General features: G+C 47.9%; 1 protein-coding gene across 4 annotated transcripts; it reads right to left on the minus strand.

Moving 5' to 3' along the window:
- Positions 1–5,587: 5,587 nt before the first annotated feature.
- On the minus strand, positions 5,588–10,458 carry ZBTB42 (zinc finger and BTB domain containing 42). 4 transcript variants are annotated; one of them, XM_064715607.1, is made up of 2 exons: positions 10,299–10,458; positions 5,588–8,928 (listed from the first exon to the last, which is right to left on the minus strand). In XM_064715607.1, the coding sequence occupies exon 2, from the start codon at positions 8,912–8,914 to the stop codon at positions 7,487–7,489; it is 1,428 nt and encodes a 475-aa protein (XP_064571677.1). In that variant the 5' UTR covers positions 8,915–8,928; positions 10,299–10,458; the 3' UTR covers positions 5,588–7,486. The 4 variants fall into 4 exon arrangements, with proteins under 4 accessions (XP_064571677.1, XP_064571676.1, XP_064571674.1 ...); XM_064715606.1 differs by lacking the exon at positions 10,299–10,458 and adding an exon at positions 10,063–10,185; XM_064715604.1 differs by lacking the exon at positions 10,299–10,458 and adding an exon at positions 9,645–9,762.
- Positions 10,459–20,294: the final 9,836 nt, after the last annotated feature.

A 20,294-nucleotide genomic window follows, 5' to 3' on the forward strand; every position in this document is an offset into this window, starting at 1 on the left:
CCTGGTCCTCTTTCGGTGCCCATTGCCACAACCTATTGCACAGATGTGATGGATTTTGAACACAAGATCTATTATGTTTCCTGCCAGAGGCTCAAACACACACAGGCACTGAAAACACGTTGCCAGGTAGTTACTTTTTATACTGACTCAGTATTTGCTGGCAGTCCCTGCCAAGCATTTCTTGACTATTACCAATAGGTTGGAAAGTCAGCGCTGCTAATGAAATTCTTCGTGTTATCTGAAAGATCATCTAAGATCATCTTTCCCCCATCTCAGGGTAAAATTCGAGTGATTCTCACACTCAAAGAGAAGGCAAAAGGCAATGTAAATTATCCCAAGGCAAATTCTTACCCCAAGGAATTTGCAATTTCCATGGCAGAACTGGCATCACCCTTCCTGGCCCGCTCCTGTCCCGCACATCATTTGTTCTACAAAATCCTACTGGACTGGAGCTGTCTTATGGCCCCACAGGGGAATTCTTGCCCCCACCTTGGAGAGCTTTATCCTCCGATGCTTTTCAGCCCAGGCCCTCTCAGCACGACCTTGGGAACGAGAATGGCCCCGTCCCATTCCCATCCTGTGCCAGCCAGGAAGCCCAGCAGCGCCTGCCAAGCGCCAGCCAGACACCGCCGCACACCACAAAGTGCAAGGCAAGTTCTTCCCTCGCACAGCCAGAGCAGCCATTTGATAATTAACCACGGGGCCGAGGCAGCCGGGCCCGCAGGAGCGGGCGAGGCTCCGGCAGCGCCCCGGGGGCTGGGGCTGACCCCGGCCCCGCTCCCCGCGCAGACACCGCGGCAGATGTGCCGGGCTTCCCCCCGAGCCTGGCAGATGCCGGCCTCGCTGGGAAAGCGCTAAATGGATTCTGCTGAATCACTGCGGCAGATGGCTCGGAACACCACCTGGATAGCACAGAAGAGAGCGAGAGATAAAGGAGGTTGGGGAACAGAGAGTACCTAGTGCGTGTGGGCTGAGCTGTCCCCAGGGAGAAGTAACCTGTGGGTGAGGTCGGCGTGTGAACTTTTGTTTTCCCAAATTCCTGCGTTATGAAGACTGAGGACATCAATTTCCTAGAAATTCTATCCTGACATGTACAACATACATTGTTTAAAGCCCCCTCCTTGGGAAAAGCCTTCAAAACCCACTGGGATGCCAGAGCCCACTCTTTGCCACTGGGAAATGCTGCCTGGCCCAGGTTGCTTTGCTGGTGGGAGCATCAGCCTTCATCCACGCCTGAACCAAGCTCCTCCAGCTGGGGTAGGGTACAGACAAGACTGATGCGTTGGAGGCCAAAGAACATTAAGAAGGATTTAGGAGATGTTGTTGGGTTTGTGTTTGTGTTGTTTGAGGCTTTTTTAGAGCCAGGTTGGCAAATACTTCAGTTTTCTGCAACAGATCATTTTGAAAGGGCAGGGGAGCCAGCTGTGCACAGAAGCGAGCAGCTGTACAGAAGAGAACAACAAACAGGAAACAGGTAACAATAACCAATGTGTTTGCTCACTCTCCTCCTGTTAAACACCAATTTTTTATTTAATTTTTTTTAATTGGGATGAAAAGAGCATGTCAGCAGAGAGCTACAGCACACACATGGAGGGTGCCGGCTTGGAAAGTAAGAACCTGGGATCTGGTGCCGGCTTGGAAAGTAAGAACCTGGGATCCCTTGGTCTGACTGGCAGGAGACAATCAGACTGCACAACCTGCAGCACTTCCAGCTGGTCTCCCTGGCACATCACACCAGGTTTCTTGAGATAACATTGCTCTCCAGGCAGTCGGTCACTGCTCTGCCCACGATTCCTCCTCCCAGGACAAGGCATTTTCACACACCAACTCCATTTCACTTGAGCCCAGCTTTGTCCTGCATAGGCTGTTTTTGCTGGGTCACACCTGCCATTGATTCCCTCAGAAAACAGCTGCTGTTCATGTTCTGCTGTTCACCTTGCTCAGCACAAAGACACTCGTGGGCAAGCCAGGCTCGGGGTGGCACGAGCTGACCTCGAGCACAGCAGAAACTGGAAGGTGACAGCACTGCCAGCCAGCTGGGCAATAACACAAAGATCCCTCTACTTCTCATGAGGGAACCTCCCTCATTAAATTCATGCAATAATTTAATCAATTTAAGCAATAAATAAGATCCATCCTCACAGCGCTTCCCCACAATGTGGAATCCAACAGCACCAGGGACACTTTTATGGGTCAGCATGAACTCTCCTCATGCTTTGGAGGCATTTGGTCCAAACCCAGACCCCATCACCCAAGCCAGGAAAAAAACCACTTCTCTGTGGTCTTCAGCTGCACAGCAGCATTTGGTGACACACGGCCAGATGCACCCAGAGAGCCACAGCCACCTCTGTGCCTACCAGACCACTTCCAGAAGGCACTTAAGACTTCAAAACAAAAGCTAAAAATAAACAAAACCATTTCCCAACACTCATCCCAAGGAGAACCAGGCTGTGCAAGGGCAGCACGAACCCCAGCTGCTGGCAGGGGCACAGCTGACCCCTGCCAACCCAAGGAGCCCATCACGTGCTGTAATCCTGGAAGATGACAGCCCTTGCAGCGTGGGATTAGGACAGCAGATGCTCCTGGGGGTCACCCCCTTTGCTGCAGGTTTCAGGATCATTCCCAACGTGGCAGGCAGGGAATCCTGCCCAGAGCAACCCCATTGCTTCTTTGGTACAGCCACAGCCTGCACACCCCCCTTCCCAGCTTCCACTTAGTGGCCTGGTTTCTTCTCAAAGCTTTTTATATTTCACATTCCTAAGATTTAATTATGTTATCAGAACAACAGGCATCGGGATTTGGAGTGCCAGAATTCACATTAGCAATTGCTATCAACAAAGAAAATGGGCACAGCATGCCCATGCCAGAGGAGATGTGGGCTGCTCTCCTCAATCTACTCACAGTTATTTATAGCCTGTTTGCAAGCCATCCACCTCCCAGGTTTAGCTTCAAGCTTGCTTCTTTCTGAGCACCCTCTCTCTCAAAGAAAAGCCTTTTGCCTCCTCCTTCCCCAGCACCACACTCAGATTTGGGCAAAATTATTTAATTTCTGGGGAGGGGGCAAGGGCAATATCAAACACCTTTGAATCCACAACAGCAGAAAAGACTGGAAACAAGAGTGCCACAAATAAGCAGCTGCAGGGACACCTAACTCTCAGTGGTAGAAATAAAAAAAATAAAACTAAAAAAATAGATATATTTATAGTTTTTAACACTTCACCACATTGCAGCAGATCACCACGCATCTTCAGCAGCTTTCAGCCCTCCCCACAGATGGGGATGCAGGCACAGGATCTCTAAGGAAGGACACATGCTTGAAGGCAAGAAATACCCACCTATTTTGAGACGATCGTGAAGAAGCTGCTCTGTGGTGGCAGGAGGGGAGCGAGGGCTGTGCCTCCACACCAGCATTAACCATAACCTGCTCATCCTTTAACCAGCACCACGCTGAGGCAGCCCCACTCTCTGCCAGCATCTTTTGCTTCCAGATAATTAAGAAACACAAGACATGGTGCAGGTGCAAACCTCCCCTGAGCAGCAGCCAGCACGGACAGCCCATGTGCCTTCTTCCTCCAGTCCCAGCTCTGCTAAACCCAGCCCGAGGATTGAGGGAGGTGTTAGGAGTGGGTCAGAGCTCAGCTCTCCCAAGGCTGGCGGAGATTCTGCACTTGAGAGAACGCCCTCATGCCAGTCAGCCAGCACTGTGATGGGTCTGCATGAGTGTGCTGGGCTGTCCTCACACACCACGTCACCCCCGTGCTCACAGGTTTGTCACCTGGCCAGCACCAGCATCACTGGGGACAGCGCTGGCCCACAGCTCCCCTGGAGCATCCAGGCAGCACTGAGCCCCAAAACAGCCCCAAAATCCCTGGTCAAAATGCAGAAGTGGTGCTGGGTTAGGTCCAGCCCTGTCACTAAGGAAATGTTCAGTCAGGCTCTGACTGAGACACGGCAGCTCCTTACACGCCTAAAATTCCAGATGGCCCTGAAAAAGAAAGACATTATTAGAGTATATTGTAATGAATTTTTTTTAAAGTGGCAAATTATAAAGTACTTGCAATTAATGTAATCATTATTAATACATCATAAAAAATGGCAAACACCACGCCCCTTCTGCTAAAGGGGGGAGGAAGCTCAAAGCTTACAATTCTAGCACGTTTTATTTCATGTAAATTTATAAAGACAACAATCCTAGTCACGATTGTCACATTGTACAGCACATACCAATACAGTTGCAAACAGAACTCCACGCAAAACTAAGCGCTAACAGTAGCCTGAATCACTCTTCCTGCGATTGTCGGGTCTAGACTAACAGTATTACACTAACACTGAAGGAAAAATAGCTCACTATAAAACAGTGATAGAACATTTTTATAAAATATATTCCATTCCAATAGCTTTTCTACATACTGTATACTATAAAACTCTCCCACAAAAATTAGTGTCTTTAAATATACATATTTAATCTGAACTGCACCAAGATTAAAAACAATTAAAAATATCAATGATTTTTTTTTTTACATTAACTTCACAGTATTTGTTTGTAGTAGAAGACAAATCCAGTGTTTAAAATGCAGAGCAGGACTGTTCCCTATGGAGACAGCAACTGCCCCACAGAGAAATAGTTTATGAAGAGACAAGCCTTAAGTGTGCCATGTTTCAGTACTTCTCCGCAGAGCCATGAACCATTTTGAAAACATGCTCCGAGCTATTGCAACTTAAAAATAAGAGACACACAGAGAAATAGCCAAAAAAAAGTCACCTTAAGAACAAAAATAAGTGCAAACATTTCTTTACTTTAGAAATTCAAGCTAAGAGGAGTGGGAACACAAATACCAGACTATGAGAACAGCGTGTTCATGATGTAGTCAAGGATGAGAAAGTCTTTTTTTTTCTTATTTAAAAAAAAAAACCAAAACAAAAACAACTTTTGCCCCATATTCACTGCAGCACAGAGCATGCTCATAGCATCAGTTTAATGAATTATTTCTATACTAAGATCAGACAAAAACTTGTTTCAACTTTTCCCTGCTCCATACACTAATGATGTTCTTATGGCACATCCTATTTTATGATCTTCTAAAAAAAAAAACAAACAAACAGTAATTGAAGACTGAAATGCAAACAAAAGTGTCACAAGAATGCAAAATTAAGATTACCAGCTTCAGTAATGCTGACTCTACATTAAACTCTTTACATGTTGCTCAACATGCAAAACCCATTGTTATAAAATTTAAAGTGTAAATTAACTAGTTTTGAAATAGATTAACAGTAATAATTCCACTTCAAAAACAAAACAAAAAAAATCTAATAAATACTATATCAAGTATCTTCAGGAGAAAAAAATAACTTAATTTTAGTAGAAAGAAAAATAACTTAATTTAACTAGATTTTGTTCAGTGCTATTTCCAATCACAGCAAAAATAAAAAAAGAAAAAAAAAGAAAAAACTGATTAAGTAGAATAAGACCACAGTACCAAAGCCACTTATGTTCAAGATACAGTACTCTCCCACAACTTTCATATGTAACAGGTTCAGCAAAAATATTTTACAGTTGAGAAATTAAACTGAAAACAAACCCCAAAACTATAAATAAAAGCAAAATTTCACATTACATGTACATTCATAGTTTAAGAGATGAATAATAAGAGGCCGTAACAAGTATATCCTGATTTTCCTTAAAGAGGAAGTACTTATATAAAAAAAAAATTCAATTCCATATTATTTATGTAGGTAGTGCTCAGTTTTTGGACCAGAGGGGGAAAGGCATTGGGAAGGTTTTTCTTCATAAGATGCAATACAGTATTTTAAGCACAACTTTTAAAAATAATCTAAATCAGTGCTTCAAATTCATTTCAAAACACACACTTAAGTTTCACCAAACAACTCCAGGAGTGTCAAGAAAGCTGGTGAAGCAATGCTAATGCAGCAGAAGGACATTCACACCCCTCAGATATTATTATTATTATTATATTTCAGTCCCATGTACATGTACCTTGAATGGGTAATTTGACTGGAAGGGAACAAAGTGATATCCACCGACATGCACAGACCAAATGATGATCTAATAGGCAAGAAACTGAATCATCTGGAGTAAAACTGGCTATAGTTACAGGCAGCCTCAGTTTACAAACAAACTAAAAAAAAAATAAAATTACCCCCAACAGCTTCCCCTGAAAAGGTGGGACCTGGGGAAGAAGTCAGGCCACGCTTTTCCTCCAGCGGTTCAACTTCGTGCTGCCTCTTGGGAACACCAGCAATTGCACACAATTTGGCTCAGAGGGAATTGCCAACTTCATAAAAATAAATTAAAATAAAAAAAAACAATTTCATGCTGCTGGTTTTAGCACGGCAGCAAACTTTTTGGGCAAGACAACAGGGCGTCTCCTAATGCACAAGGCATGAGTTACTTTGAACTAGGAAACCCCAGAAACCTGGTACCAGGAGGGGTATTTGGCCACTTTGCAGCTGCTGTTCCCTCCAAGGGTGATGGGATCAGCCTCTGGATGTCGATATGGGAATGAAAATATTCACATATTATACACTCTTTTTGTATGTCCTAGCGTGCATCCTTCAACATTTCGGGAGTGAACAGGCTGCAGACAGAAAGTGTTTTTCCATCCACAATTTTATGCTCAAAAGCAGCTTTTCAGCAGGTCAGCTCAGTGAGGAGGATGGGTGGGAAGGGAAAATTTAAGTCAAGTCCCAAGGCAAAAACTTCTCATTTAGATTTTAGGACCAACTGCACAACAGTATTAATGGAATAAAGAGAATAAAAAATGACCAGTACCAAAGATGCAGCCAGGAATCCTCAACCCCTTCAAAATTTGGGCCAATTCAATGTCTTATCTAGCTCTATAAAATAAAAGTACATCTGCCCACTCTGCAATGTGCGGACAGGTTTCTCTACACCAAAATGTATTTAAATCATAGTTCATCTCTTCAGATGTTCCTCTGCAACACAAAGAGGGCATTTGGGGAACTTAATGGAAGCCAAATTTTTCTCCAGAATGTGCTGATAATCTTTTTTCAAAAAAAAAAAAAGGTTAAAAAAAAGGAAAAGAAAACCCAAACCAACAAAACCCTGACCACAATGCAAGTACTTCCAGTGAGAAAACTGATGCTAAATCATTGCAGAATTACTTAAGATCATTTCACATTAATAATGTAACATGGGTGCACAAGAGAAGACCTAAAGGACCGTGCTGGGGAAAGGGGAGGAGATGGAGGGGTGGAAGGATTGCATTAAAAGGCCTCTGGAGTGTATACCGCTGCATCTTTTAAAGATCATATACCTGAAGTGAATATCACCAAAATAAAATAAAGGGAGGAGAAAAACAAAATTAAAATTCAGACGCTGCCTTTTCTTTTTTCCTGCTTTGTTTCAAAAGAGTTGGAGGGGGGTTGTAGATATAAAAAAAACAACCAAAAAAAAAAAAACAACAAAAAAAAAAAACCAAATGAAACAAAACACAAGTCACACATCTCAAACAACCAAGGACTTTACAAGGCCACAATGAAATTTGCGGATGTGTCTGTAGAGATCCCCGGACTGCGTGAAGCGTCTCTCACACCACTTGCACCCGTGGGGTTTCTCCCTGGTGTGCACCACCGCGTGCCGGCTGAGGTTGTGGGAATACTGGAAGCTCTTCCCGCACTGGCCGCAGGTGTAGGGCTTCTCCCCCGAGTGAGTCCTCTCGTGCCTCTTGAGCGTGTACATGCAGGAGAAAGTCTTTCCGCAGAGGGTGCAAGTGGGCACCGACCCGTCGGGGGACAGGCGGGTCCGCGAGCCGTCCTTGTCGCGGAAGTGAGAGCTCAGGTGCAGCTGGAGGATGTGCGGGCTCGGGAACACCTTGCTACAGAGGGGACAAATGCAGATATGCCCAGGAGGCACCAGGACGCCCGAGGAGATGTCCGACGAATCCATGTCGTCCTCGCTCTCGTCTCGCTCTTGATCTATGTCCTCCTCTCGGGCATGAGAGCTGCCATTCCCCGCGAACATGTGTCCTAACCCTGTCACTAGGCTTTTGGCTGAATTCCCAAAATGCTGACTCTCTGGACTCCTGGCTTCGCTGTCCTCCTGATCTGACAGCAAGTCTTGTTCATCTTTAACAAGTGGCTCGGTACCCTGCTGCTGGCTGTCGGAAGCCAGCTGTCCAAAGACATAGGAGGGGTGTAAGGAATCTCTCCCCGGCACGGGCTTGAAAGACAAATCCAGCGCGCAGTCCACATCACTCGAAGCCAGGGGATGGTTAACAGACCTTTGGGACAAAGGTCCTGTGGAACTATTGACATTAGCCTTTGTTTTTCCAGCTGCTGCGGCGCACGGTTCTGCCTCTGTCGGCACAGAGCTGACACTTATATGATCAGAGGACCAGGCGGGGTGACTGCTGACCTTTTCTTTGCCTGCTGCTCTCTCGTATTCTGCAACGCTGAATTTTTGTTTGTTTCCTGGGTCAAACTCGTGGACCAGGGGCACTCCGGCGTCTAGAAAATGCTCCGCTTTCTCCAAACTAGCCGCCTCATCATTAATCTTCTCTTCGGAACATAATTCTTTATCTTTCAACTTGCCCTTGCAGACTTTCACAATGTCATACATGTGAAGGTAGCTCGCCGCAGCCAGCACATCTTCCACTGGGAGACTGTTGAATTCCAGCTTTCCCTCGTACATGAATTCAAGCAGCAGGCTGAAGGCAGGGGCTGTGACAATGTCACTGTTCAGATGCACAATATCCCTTTTGTCTAACTGGTCCCTGTAGAAAAGATGGAAGTACATACTGCAAGAGGCAAGAACGGCTCTGTGAGCTCTGAATTGAGCTTCTCCAACTAAAACAGTACAGTCACACAGGAAGCCCTGGTGACGCTGCTGACTCAGACACTGCAGCAACTGGCGGCTATGGTCTGGAAACTCCATTCTTCCTTCATAACCTGTTCAAAACAGGAAAAACTTGAATGCTACTGTAAACTAAAGCCTCCTAGCAGCTGTAACAAACAGATCGGCTTTTTGGTAACCCAAGCCAAAGAAACAGCCTTGGAGATAACATTTACTGTTAATTGTCTGTAATAGTTTTATTAAGGGGGGGGAGGGAAAAAAAAAAACCACCAACACAACATGTTTCTCATCCTTTCGCACCTGCTCCGAACAGGAAAAACTTGATTGTAAGTAAACAAAAGCTAGTAAAGCAGCAGCCCCTCCAACCTTTGTTTCTCCCACTAAGCACTTTAATAAAATTATGCAGAGGAGAGCGCGCACACACACCCCCGAAAAGAAAAAAAAAGCATCAACTCCCAGGCTGTCCTCCCAGCAACGCTAACTTGGGGCATCTTTTAATAAAGCATATTCCCCGCGTCACGCACGCACACACACACACACACGCACATTTAAACTTTATCCTCAGTCGTTATGCACCGAATCACAACAAAACAGCGGCGGCTGGCGCTGAGGGAGCGGCGGCTCTGCGGGGAGGGGGGCGAGAGGCCCCGGCCCCCGCACGCCAAAAGGGCGGGGGGGATAAAGGGGGGAGGGAAAAAAAAAAGTTTCCCTTGAAGTTATTAAAAGGCAAGGAGGAAAATAAGCGGCGGAAGGCCGGCGGGAGGGCAGGACGGAGGCTGCAGCCGGCGGCGTGCCGCGGCCGGGCGCTTACCTTGCGCGGGGCGCGGCGGGGCCGGCCGCGGGCGCGGAGCCGGGCGGGCAGGAGGGAGCGCGGTGCGAGTGCGACCGAGGCGCGGCGGGAGGGAGGGAGGGAGGGGGAGAGAGAGAGAGAGAGGCAGGCGGGAGGGAGGAGGAGGGAGGGAAGGAGGAGTGCTCGGTTTGCTAATTACACCGCAAGCTGGAGAGTCAGCTGCTCTGACTTCACTGCGATGGAAATGCTACCTCCAGCTGTGCGCCTTTTAATGCCATATGTTACTCCAAATCTCGCTACCAGCCAACCACAGCTTGCTGCCTTTTAAAGTTCCAGCAGCCCCATTTATAGCCCGCGATTAAATCCCACAAACTTGCCCCGAGCCCGCCCCCCCCTCTCCGACACTCTCGCCACCACCAGCCCCCAGCCCGGACCCCACCTCCCGCCGCAAAGTTGCTCCCCGCAGCCCGCCGCGGTGACCTTCGCCGGTGCCCGGCTCCGCGCAGCGCTCAGGGGGCCGCCGAGGGGAAGCACCGCGGAGCCGCTCCCGGGATCTCCCCCTCGCACAGCCGCGCTCCCCAACTTTGCGGGGAGCACTTTCCCCCGCCGGGGTGTGGCGTGGCGGCGAGTTCCCCCCGCGCTGCCCCGCTCCGCGGGTCCCCCCGCGTTACTCACCGGCGGGCGGCAGCGGCGGCGCTCGGCGTCCGCATGTGCGCGGCGGCGGCGGCGCGGGCGCTCCGCGGGCGCGGCGCGGGGCTGTGGCGGAGCAGGTTGTTCGCCGGCCGCTCTCGCGATACTTTGGCCGCTGCGAGCCGCGGGTGCGGGCGAGGGTGCGGTGGCGAGCGGCCGTGTCCCCGTCTGGAGCACACAATGGCCCCGCCGCCCCGGCCAGCCCCGCCGCCGCCGGCCGGTGCGCGCTGCCGGCTGCGCCCTCCCCCTCGCCGCCTCCTCCTCCTCCTCCTCCTCCTCCTCCTCCCGCTGCTGCCGCCGCTGCTGCTGCTGCTGCTGCCGCCCGCCCCTCTCGGCCGCTGCATTGGCAGCGCCGCCGTCCCGCTCCCAACTCCGCTGCGCCGCCGCGGACAGGGCGCACCCGCCCCGCTGCAGCCCGACGTGCCGCGGAGCGCGGGGCCGGGGCTGCGCGGCCGCGGGAGATGCGCGGAGCCGGCCCTGCCGCGGGGCTGGGGCGAGGGGCGCGGCGCTGCCCCCCCGAGACACACACACAGACACACTTACACGCTCTCACACACACAGACACCCACATACACACAGCCCGGGTTTGTCTGTAGTTGCGCGCCAGCCGATAAATACCAAATGCCGACGGATTTCTCAAGATGACCTTTTCGATAGTTGATTTGAAATTTAAATTTTAATTAGCTGTAATCGCATCAGGAGCGAGCGCCCGGCGAGGAGGGGGCGCGGGGTTCCCGCCGGGGCTCCCGGCCCGCTCGCACCCGGCAGGCGCGGCCGAAAGCGCCGGGAGCTGCCGGAGCCCCGGTGCCGCTGCCCGGGATGCCGCGGCTCCGGCTGGTCCCGGAGCCTCGGGGCTGCAGGGGCCTGTGGATGGAGGCTCCGGGCCGAGGTGGATGGTGGCGTTTTTGAGGGATGGTGGGTGAGGGGGAGTGCAGGGGTAGCGGAGCACCGGCGGCACTTCAGAGCTCCCCTGCGAACGCCGTGCGTGGTGCCAGCTGGAGTCTCCAGACTGTGCTTTAGTCTCCAACAAGTACGGCAGGGAAACTCCTTTCCCTTTCCTTCCTCTAGGTTGCTTTGCCTAGATTGTAATATCTGCAAAATAGCAACTTTTTTTTTTTAATTAATCCATTTTTCCCCCACATTTTTCTACAATGGTAGTAGCATTAGCACCTTAAAACATCAGGTTTAATTTGGATTTAATCTAATTTAATTTGGATCTCTGATACATCAAGGCTCTTTGTCACAGGAGCTGGGGTCTGCATCATCAACATCACTTTTCTTCCACAGACCTCAACTGTTTAACTCCATTGGCAGTGAATGCCAGGACATTTGGGTGGGTTTGAGCATTAATGATTGCATTGTCGCAAAGCCCTTCTCAGAGTAGCAGCATCTGTAATACTGTCAGCTGTAAGGTTCAAATTAGGAAACTCCAGCTCAGAATGTGGAGGTGCCCAGCTTCAGCAAAAGAGTTAAAGGTCCTGGGGTTAAATCTGTCACCATTCAGTAAAGCTGAGAGCTTTATCTGTTCGTCCACCATGGCAGACAGGACTGGGGAACTCTGTCTGGTTAAAGACAGTGTCATCCTGCAGTCACAGCCTGCACAGGCTCCACCAAAACTGGAGCAATTTCTTCCCCAAAATGCAATCTCCATGAAGTTACTCCATGGATTTGCTAACTTGTGGAGTTTTGTTGTCTTTGTACATTGGAAATGTTAGGCAGAATTTTGTACTCGTATTAATTAGGCTTCTTGGCAGAAATACCTTGTTTTGTGTAAGTAATAATTCAGGTTACCCTCTCCCCATTAATGAATAATTTGGGAAAAGACAAGATTACAAAAAGAACCCAGGTATTAATTCCTATTTGGGTGCTGTAAGCTCGGTGTAATTGCCTACAATCCAGCAGTGTCTTATTTTTAGGAAGCCAATTACAATTTCACAGTAAGTCCGTGGTCATTATCGGGTTAGAAGTGTCAGAAAATACAACAGCATTCCCATTTCCTCTAAGTATCCATTTGGCACTTTGCTGGCTTGCTTTTTCAGGACCCAGGCACACTACACTCACCTTCACACCAAGGCAACGCTGGGTACAATGCAGGTGTTGTACTGATTTAGCCACGGCTGTATAAAATACTGGTAGTACAACTCACTAATGTAAACAAGCACAAAGTCATTACTGGAAGCAAGGCAACAGGAAGAACTGCCCCAGAAACTTAATTCTGAGAGCTCCTGCGCTTCTGACAGCCCTCGTGGGAGCACGACAGGGTGAGCAAAGGATCTGCTTTCCTCTGCCTGGCCCCTGAGCCCGTCTCAGGCTCAGGGCTCCCCTCCCACCGGCCCAGAGGAGGCTCTGTTTTCAGCCCTTCCCCAGTGGAGCAGAGCCAGGCAGAGCTGCTCGGCCAGCACTGAGCTTTGTGGCTGGTGCCTGTGCTCACAGGAGATCACAGCCACCAAGCAGCAGGGTGGCTGAATGGGGATGGGGGCTGATGGAAGCTTTGGGAGTGACTGTGTTCAGCATCCTTGTGCAGCTGTGTGCATTCCTGGGTCTGGCTAAAGCTCTCCTGGGCTCCAGCGAGCCTTTTGCTGCCTATGGAGCTTTCCAGAGTTGAGAGAAAGCCCAGCTTTAGGGCAGAGAGAGTAAAAATCAGTGGTGCTGGCAGGGCTTCCACTTGCCAGGCAAGGCTAGCCCTGCTCCTGGTTGTTTTTGCTGCCTGGACACCAGCCAAAGCCCACAGAAATTAGTAGAAAAACCAACTGGATCAGGTCCATAAAGCCTGAGGACTTGCTTCCATTCTTACCCCTTTGATCCAACAAGAGTAGGTATTTACTGAGTGGGGCCTCTCTAGCCCTCTTTGTTGGCCAGATGCAGAAGCAGTAGCAACAGGTTTTTCATGCCATTTAATCGTTTTCTCTCTCACCGCATTGGGCAGAAGCCTCTTTGTGTTTGTTCCTACATGATTTCAGTGCTTTTATGTTCCTTTTTATTTTTAATAGGACATCTTCTTTGTGATAGTCCAGTTGTATTTCAGAGGGAGAGTCAGGGCCTGAGACTGTCTAGTACTTGCAGGATTGAAGCTATTTTAAGTGCATTGGTCATAGTGAGGTTTATTTGCAGAAGTTCTTCCAAACTTTTTCAAAGGCTGTTTTATCCCTTGCAGACAGCAGTGAGCATTAGAAGGACCAAATGCTTCATTCTCTCCTGTGAAACAGGGAGGAATTTAACCCCAAGAGATGCAGACCTGCTGGTGGTAAGACAAGGAGCTGCCCTTGGCATCCACGGCACTTCCCCAATTAGCAATCTCCTCCAGCACCTACCCTGCAGTCAAACCCAAGGTCAGCATTTGGGGGTTGCTCAGTTTGCAGCCAAGTCATAAAAGTGGGCACGACTTTCCCAAAGATCTTTTCAAGCATGTCATTCAAGACTCCAGAAAGCATTAACTTGCACTGCTGCCATTCCTGACATTAATCAGAGCATATATTGCAGACAGTCTCCTCAGCAGTGTGCTTATGTGAGTCGTATTTGTTTTATGGCTGTCCTGCTGATTTCTCCCCGATAACGAGACCCTGCGTGTGCTGCAGTGTTTGTGAGAATATATTGGAGCAGCCAGGGCCATTGTCAAATCATCCTAGCAAATGGAGAGGCTGGTGGCACTAAGCTGCATGTATAAATTACATATTGTTCTATTTGCCATAACGTGGCTGTCAATAAGGCTGCATCAATCTAGGAACAGGCATTAAAATCAAAAAGGACTCTGCAGAGGTGCCACTGGCACAGGTCACATTTGACTCTGCAGTGAGAGCTTGCAACATCCCTGTCCGAGCCAGCCAGGCATTTAATATCACACCTGTACCTTGGCTCCCCTGTCAGCTTTCACTCAGTTATTCATCTTCATAGTTTTATTCAGCTTGTCTAACCCTTGGCGTCTGGTTGTTTGGGTTTTTTACAGTCTGCTGTATTCTGTTTTTCTGGAAATGGTAAATGAAGGTACCTTTTCAGCCTTTATAAAGCCATTGCTTTTTCAGTAAAGAGAGCATGCTTCTTGCTTTGCAATGGTGAAGGAAATTTGCATGGCATTGACAAGGCACACTCCTCTTTTAGAGTTTTTTTCCTCTTTCACTCTTGTTCATCACCCTGGCAACTGTATTTTAACATTGCTTGGGTTTTCTTTGCCAAATTAATTTAAAAATTCAAACAAAATTAAGCAGGTTCCTTCCTTTTTTAATATTTGTTTTATTTATTTATCAATGCCCAAGAAGGAATCTGAGAACCCACATTATAAAATAACAGGTGTACAGAAGTTTTTAGCAAGATAAATAGAGAAGGACAGTGAAAGACCAGTGGAAAGTAAGAGACAAAATTGGTGTCTGTCAAAATTTATCAAACCCAGACAAAAGTCTTTAAAACAGAATCTGCTGTATCCTCAGTAAGGGTCCAGTGTAGAGTTACTAATTTCTTATTAAAGGAGAGAATTTAATTGGTGTTGCTCTATTTGTAAGCAAATAATGCACTGTGTTAACAATGCACTTTATTTTGGTAACTCCCAGAAGAGACCTTAATACTGCAGAAGTGTTTTGCTAGATTAGGACTGGGAAATCTCAGGATGAAAATACTTGCTAAGCAAAAAATATAACCTAGAATAAAGGGCTTCATTCTAAAAATGTTCTCACAACTTTTGCAGCAGTTCCTCGGAAAACACTTCATACCAGGACAAATCAATGTTACCACAACTACTGCCCTGAGCTTTGTAAGGCAGAGATCTGGCATATTTATCCCACTATCTGCAAAAGGTCTCTTAAACAGGATCCATTCCTCTCCTGGGACTTGTGGGGTTGGCAGAATGTGTTCTTGGAACAAGTGTTGGCTTCCTCATTAGATAAATCAGCAATCTCAGGGCATAAAGGACTCTGTCTTTTCTCACATGTGGGGTATATAGTATCAGTCTTCTCTTTTGCTTTTCCATGAGGTTTCCAAATCAGCCTAGCCTGAGTACAAATAAGCATCCCAGATGCCTGTTAAAATAAGGAAATCCCAAACATCTTGCTTTTCTCCATTGCCCACACTGAAACCTCCCTGTTACATAGGTCAGGCTGTCCTTGCTACAATGTGATATCCCCTCCTGCCCTCCCAAACACATCCCCATAGCTGCAGCAATTACCTTTACTATTCCTTTATCCCTTTATCAGGTACTGAATAAAAACCAAGCTGCCTCTTCCTACCTCCAAGACCCTCTGTACCTTGGGGTGCTCACACTGGTATCATCTGCTAACCCTACTCCTTACCCTCCTGGGATGTTTTCCTCTTCCCTCACCCTTGTGTCCTTTTTGTGCTGGCCCCTTCAGCAAAGGCAATTCCTGCTCTTTGCTGTGCCTCAGCCTTGGCTTGGTGTTGCTCACGATGTAGACAGAGGAGCTGGGATAAGGATTTTTGGTGATATTGGATACGAAGGATTTTGGGTGACTCAGGGAGCTCTGTGCAGAGAGAAGCTGGGCTCAGTGGGCTGTCTCTGCTTGACTCCTTAGGGAGCCTGAATTCCAAACCTGTGCCTCTGAGAGCAGCCCAGCTCCAGAGAAATGGGAGGCTGGGCATGAGGAGAGCAAGACAGACCATTTTTCTAGTCAAAATGAGCTGCTTTTGTCTCAGGGCTGTACAGTAGCCATCACACTGGTTGCTCCACTTCCCTCTCATGTATTCCAGGTGGAGGGGAAGTCCAGGGAATGTCATGTAAGAAATGCAAATAAAAATGTCTTTCTAGACTTCCTTCTCTTACGTACTGTCTGCCAGAACCTTCGCTCCCCTCTCTTACTGTTTTGCCTATGGATGCATTTGATGCTTTTATGTTGCTCTTCTGGTAAAAGAAGAATTACTTGCTGTGAGTTTACATAACTTGCCTTTTACTGCTCTGGAAATGAATATGGGACTTCAGTCTTAATTAGACTTTCAGTGTAAGTCCTGCTTTAATGAATCGCTGAAAGATGTGAATAACATTAAGGTTCAGAATGTGGCTGCAGAGTTGGATAGCTGAGGCTGATCACCCCACTGGGTCTGTGGGAGGATGAGCACTTAGTACTGAGGTGAAGGTGCCATGAGGGGGAACAGAATCCCTGAAACCTGAGTGAGTTTGAATTTAGATGCAGGTAGACCCCTGCCTGTGGAAGAGTTTTGATTTCAGAGCCTGCCCTTGTGTATTCAACACTTTGCTCCTGCATCATGGCTTCACAACAGAGCAACAGACTTCACTGCTGCAGGAAGTTCAGGCTGCAGGCTGAGATCCAGGCTATCACATTACTGAGTTCCTCTTGCAACACAGCCACCAGCCTGAGCTCCACCTGCACCCAGCGAGGAGAGGGATTTCAGCAGTTTGCTCTTGGAAATAAAGTGGGATGGTAGAGATGTCAGAAAATGTAAAAAGCCTTGAGAAAAATATACCGGCTCGTTAAGATATACTCCTGATGCTTTTGCAAAGTGTCTGTCTCACCTGGTGAACCTGGTGACACTTCCTAAAGAGCAAAAGACACTCAGCACCACACTCAAGCTGGAGGCCAGCCCATAGCAGTTAATAAGTGAAAGGAATAACCTGGAATGGTGATCACCTGCCGGGGACCTGCGGGTGTCGCTGGTAGGATGTCACCTGCTCACAGCACGGTGGGATGAACTGCCCTGGAAATGGTGCTGGTAACCATTTGTGACAAAAAGGGGTTTTGTAGAAGCTGGCATAGCAATGAAAGGCTCCTTTGCAGAAGACAAGGAAGGGGCCGAACTAAAAGTAAAACTGAATGGACTGGGAGAGTTGCAGAAGTAGCAGTGGGCCAAAACCCCGTGGTTTTTACATCTCCCTTTTTTGCCTGACCTTCATGACCCAGACTTGATGATGTGCCATGGGGGAATGGACCCCTAGGCTGGGGTGACTGTAGGACCCAAGGTTTCTGTAGCCAGCAGTGAACATGGTGTGAGGTGCTGCTGCTCCTGCCTGCCTTTAATTCCATAGTCCAAAAGGCTAAGTGCTTACTTTCAGCTGAGTGAAGCAGAGATGCCCTCCAGCTCTAGTCCAGAGCAACGTTCAAACTACACCTTTGTAATCAGGATACTCTCGGGCTCTCTGCTGCATCTCAGTGATGATTATGGGAGAGGATTTGTGACTGCATGAATTTAGACCAGACTCCTAAGAAGGCAGGGACAGAAAAGGAAAGCAGAGATCCTTTTAAGATCAGTTCTAACAAAAATATAGCTAAAGAGAAATTTTTTAAAATTTGGTTATTGAGATTTACTTGAATTTCCCCAGCTCTTCCAGCACTGCATTTGATGTGGAGTCAATACTGAGAAGATCAGCTCTGATGGAGAAGCTGAAATCCAAACAATTTCTCTCTCCTAATCTGGAGATCAGATTGCCCACTTGATTCATGTATACAGGTAAGGTGGGCAAAAGTAGTAAAAATTGTGTAAAGCAGAGATGAGAAAGAAAGGAATTGTAAGGTAAATGATGTTTGGAATCATAGGGAACTTTGGGGAAATAAGCAAACACAAAGGAACAGTAAAAGGATAAAAATGGCCAAAAAAGCAAGTTTTATTTACTGGAAAAATAAGATGGGTAAAGGCTAAATCCCACAATCCTTTACTCATGCAAGGATTCCTGTTGACTTAAATACTTGTGTAAAACTATTTCTCTGGGTAAAGGATTTGTTGGACTGTGTCCAAACCCGCGTTAAGGTTGATGTTTTCGCAGAGGCAGCAGCAGCCTTTCGAATGCCACCCTGGGCAGCAAACCACATCCATGGGACACCTCTTACAGGACACAGCACACAAGTGAGCAAACAACAACAAGAAGCAGCCTCTGCTGAGGTGCCTGGGGTGCTCGGGGTGGCAGGGCTGGCAGGAAGGTGACTCAGGGCTGCAGGAAGGGTCGGGGTGCCGGCTCCGCGGACCCTCGGCCGCAGCTCGCGGCTGCCAGCAGCACAAACTCACACAAGCTGTTCTGGCACCTGGCCCAGAACAACACGGGGCTGTTTTTTCCCTTTTGTGCTCAACTCTGTTGCACTGGGACAATGTGAGATTTTTAATTTTATATGCAGAAGGAAGAAAGAATTCGACCTTTTCCTTTTTTTTTTTTTTAACTTTTCTGTTTCTCCACTGTACTTATCTTTATGTGTGGTGGTGTTACAAGGCCAGGTCAGCAAATACTTTGTTCCAGTGGCAAGTTTTTTGTGCAAAGGTCAAAAGGGATGGCTGTGAGTGATCAGGGCACTTCTAATAGTCACAGACAGATTTGCTGCTCCCACCTTTAATTTTCTGCTTCTTCTGTGGGCTGCCAGGTACAGCTGTTGCAGAAAGAGGGAGAGAACAGCAAGTAGAGCAGTAGAAGGGAGGAGTTTGGTGCTTAAAGCCTGACAGACAAATGAGATAAAAAGTCCTGTGTCCCCTGTGCCCTGCTCTTGGCACCAGTGACTCAGGGAGCCACGTAGCAAACCTTGCACTTGTCCAGGTGTGCCTCGATGGAGATGCAGAACTCTGGCCAGCCACGGCTCTTCCCACACCTTCAGCAGAGACATCAGAGTGAGCCTGCATGTACCTGCCCAGCAGCACCAGCCAAGGCTCCACTCTGCCAGCCTGAGCCCAGCCTGAGGGAGAGCTGCTCATCACCCTCATCCTCCTGCAGGACTTTGCATTAGGTGCCATCAACATGAACAGCCCTGGTGCCACTGAGGCTTCACTTCAGGCAGGTGCTCCCTGGATCAGGACCTAAATGGTTAATTTTCAAGTGGCTTCTTAGAGCAGATGTTCCCATGTGTATCCCCTCCTTCCTTCTTCTGACACATTTCCTACACAAACAGCAGATTGCATTGCTGCTGTCCTTTTGATCTGTGGGAGGGGGAGGAAAATCCCACACAAATGATATTAGTTCTCTTTTCAGGCAGGCTGGTGATGGTGGGTATGGGCATGTGCCTCCCTCCTGCCCAGATGCTTTTTCTGGGACTTTCTTCTTTGGTCCCTGCCCATTTCTGGAGCTGCTTTTGAGGTTGCTTACCTTAAAGTCTGGAAAGAAAGAGGAGGTAAGGGTGGGAAAATTGTGGAAAAATTTTGTTGTTGCAAAACACTGCTGTCTGTCAAAACACATCCAGAGCTGGGATACTGTCTGTTCCATCTGCTGCCACCCTGCTGGCTCTCGTGCTTGGATACCTGCACTCTTTGTGGGCACTGATGAGTTCAGCCACACTGCCTGGGTGAAGCTTAAGTTCTCACCAGTCAGGAGATTCTCTTTGAGCCTGTGTCTAGATCATTCCCAACCCCAAACTTACTGTCCAGCCTAGTAGTCTCAGGCTGGTGGCCGAGGGACAGCTCTTGCAGCCTCAGTGAGAGGTGACTCAGGGTGGGGTGGCACAACACTGCAGGGTCAGATTATTATGGGGAGATCAGGCCTTCCCTCTTTCTTCCAGGGTAAGAACCAGGACCAGCAGAAAACTCTGCAAGATTGTGGGTTCAGGATGAATTAAAGGAGGTGATTCTCTATGGGATTGTAGTTCAGGTGTGCATCTCTTTGATACAGCACCTCTGGGGTGTCAAGGCTGCGTGGGTTTGGAGGACCATGAGAAAATTTCATGGTTAATGAATTCATCAAAAGGTGTTAAATGCAATGCAGAGATTTGGGTTTATAAAGCCATACAGTGCTAACAGCATGAAAATATTCTGGGGTAGCATCACTGATTGCTTACCCTGTTCTTACATTCATCTGACCACATCACTCCTGTTCTTTTTTGGAAAGAAGGCATCAGACTTGATGTTCCTCTGCTCTGTCCCAGGATGACCTTTGTTTGTACATTATTATCCTGAGACAGAAGAAAGCTTCCTGTCACTCTGCTGTGGGTGGCACCTGCAGAAGCCCTCTAGATGTGTGATGGAGCTGATGGAGTCAAGGTGTGGTGGTCACTAATTTTTCTAGCATCACCCACCTGTGACTTGACTGGGGTGAACAAGACAAACAGTTCTGCCTGA

This window comes from Zonotrichia leucophrys, chromosome 5, assembly GCF_028769735.1.
Source record: "Zonotrichia leucophrys gambelii isolate GWCS_2022_RI chromosome 5, RI_Zleu_2.0, whole genome shotgun sequence".
Lineage (NCBI taxonomy): Eukaryota > Metazoa > Chordata > Aves > Passeriformes > Passerellidae > Zonotrichia > Zonotrichia leucophrys.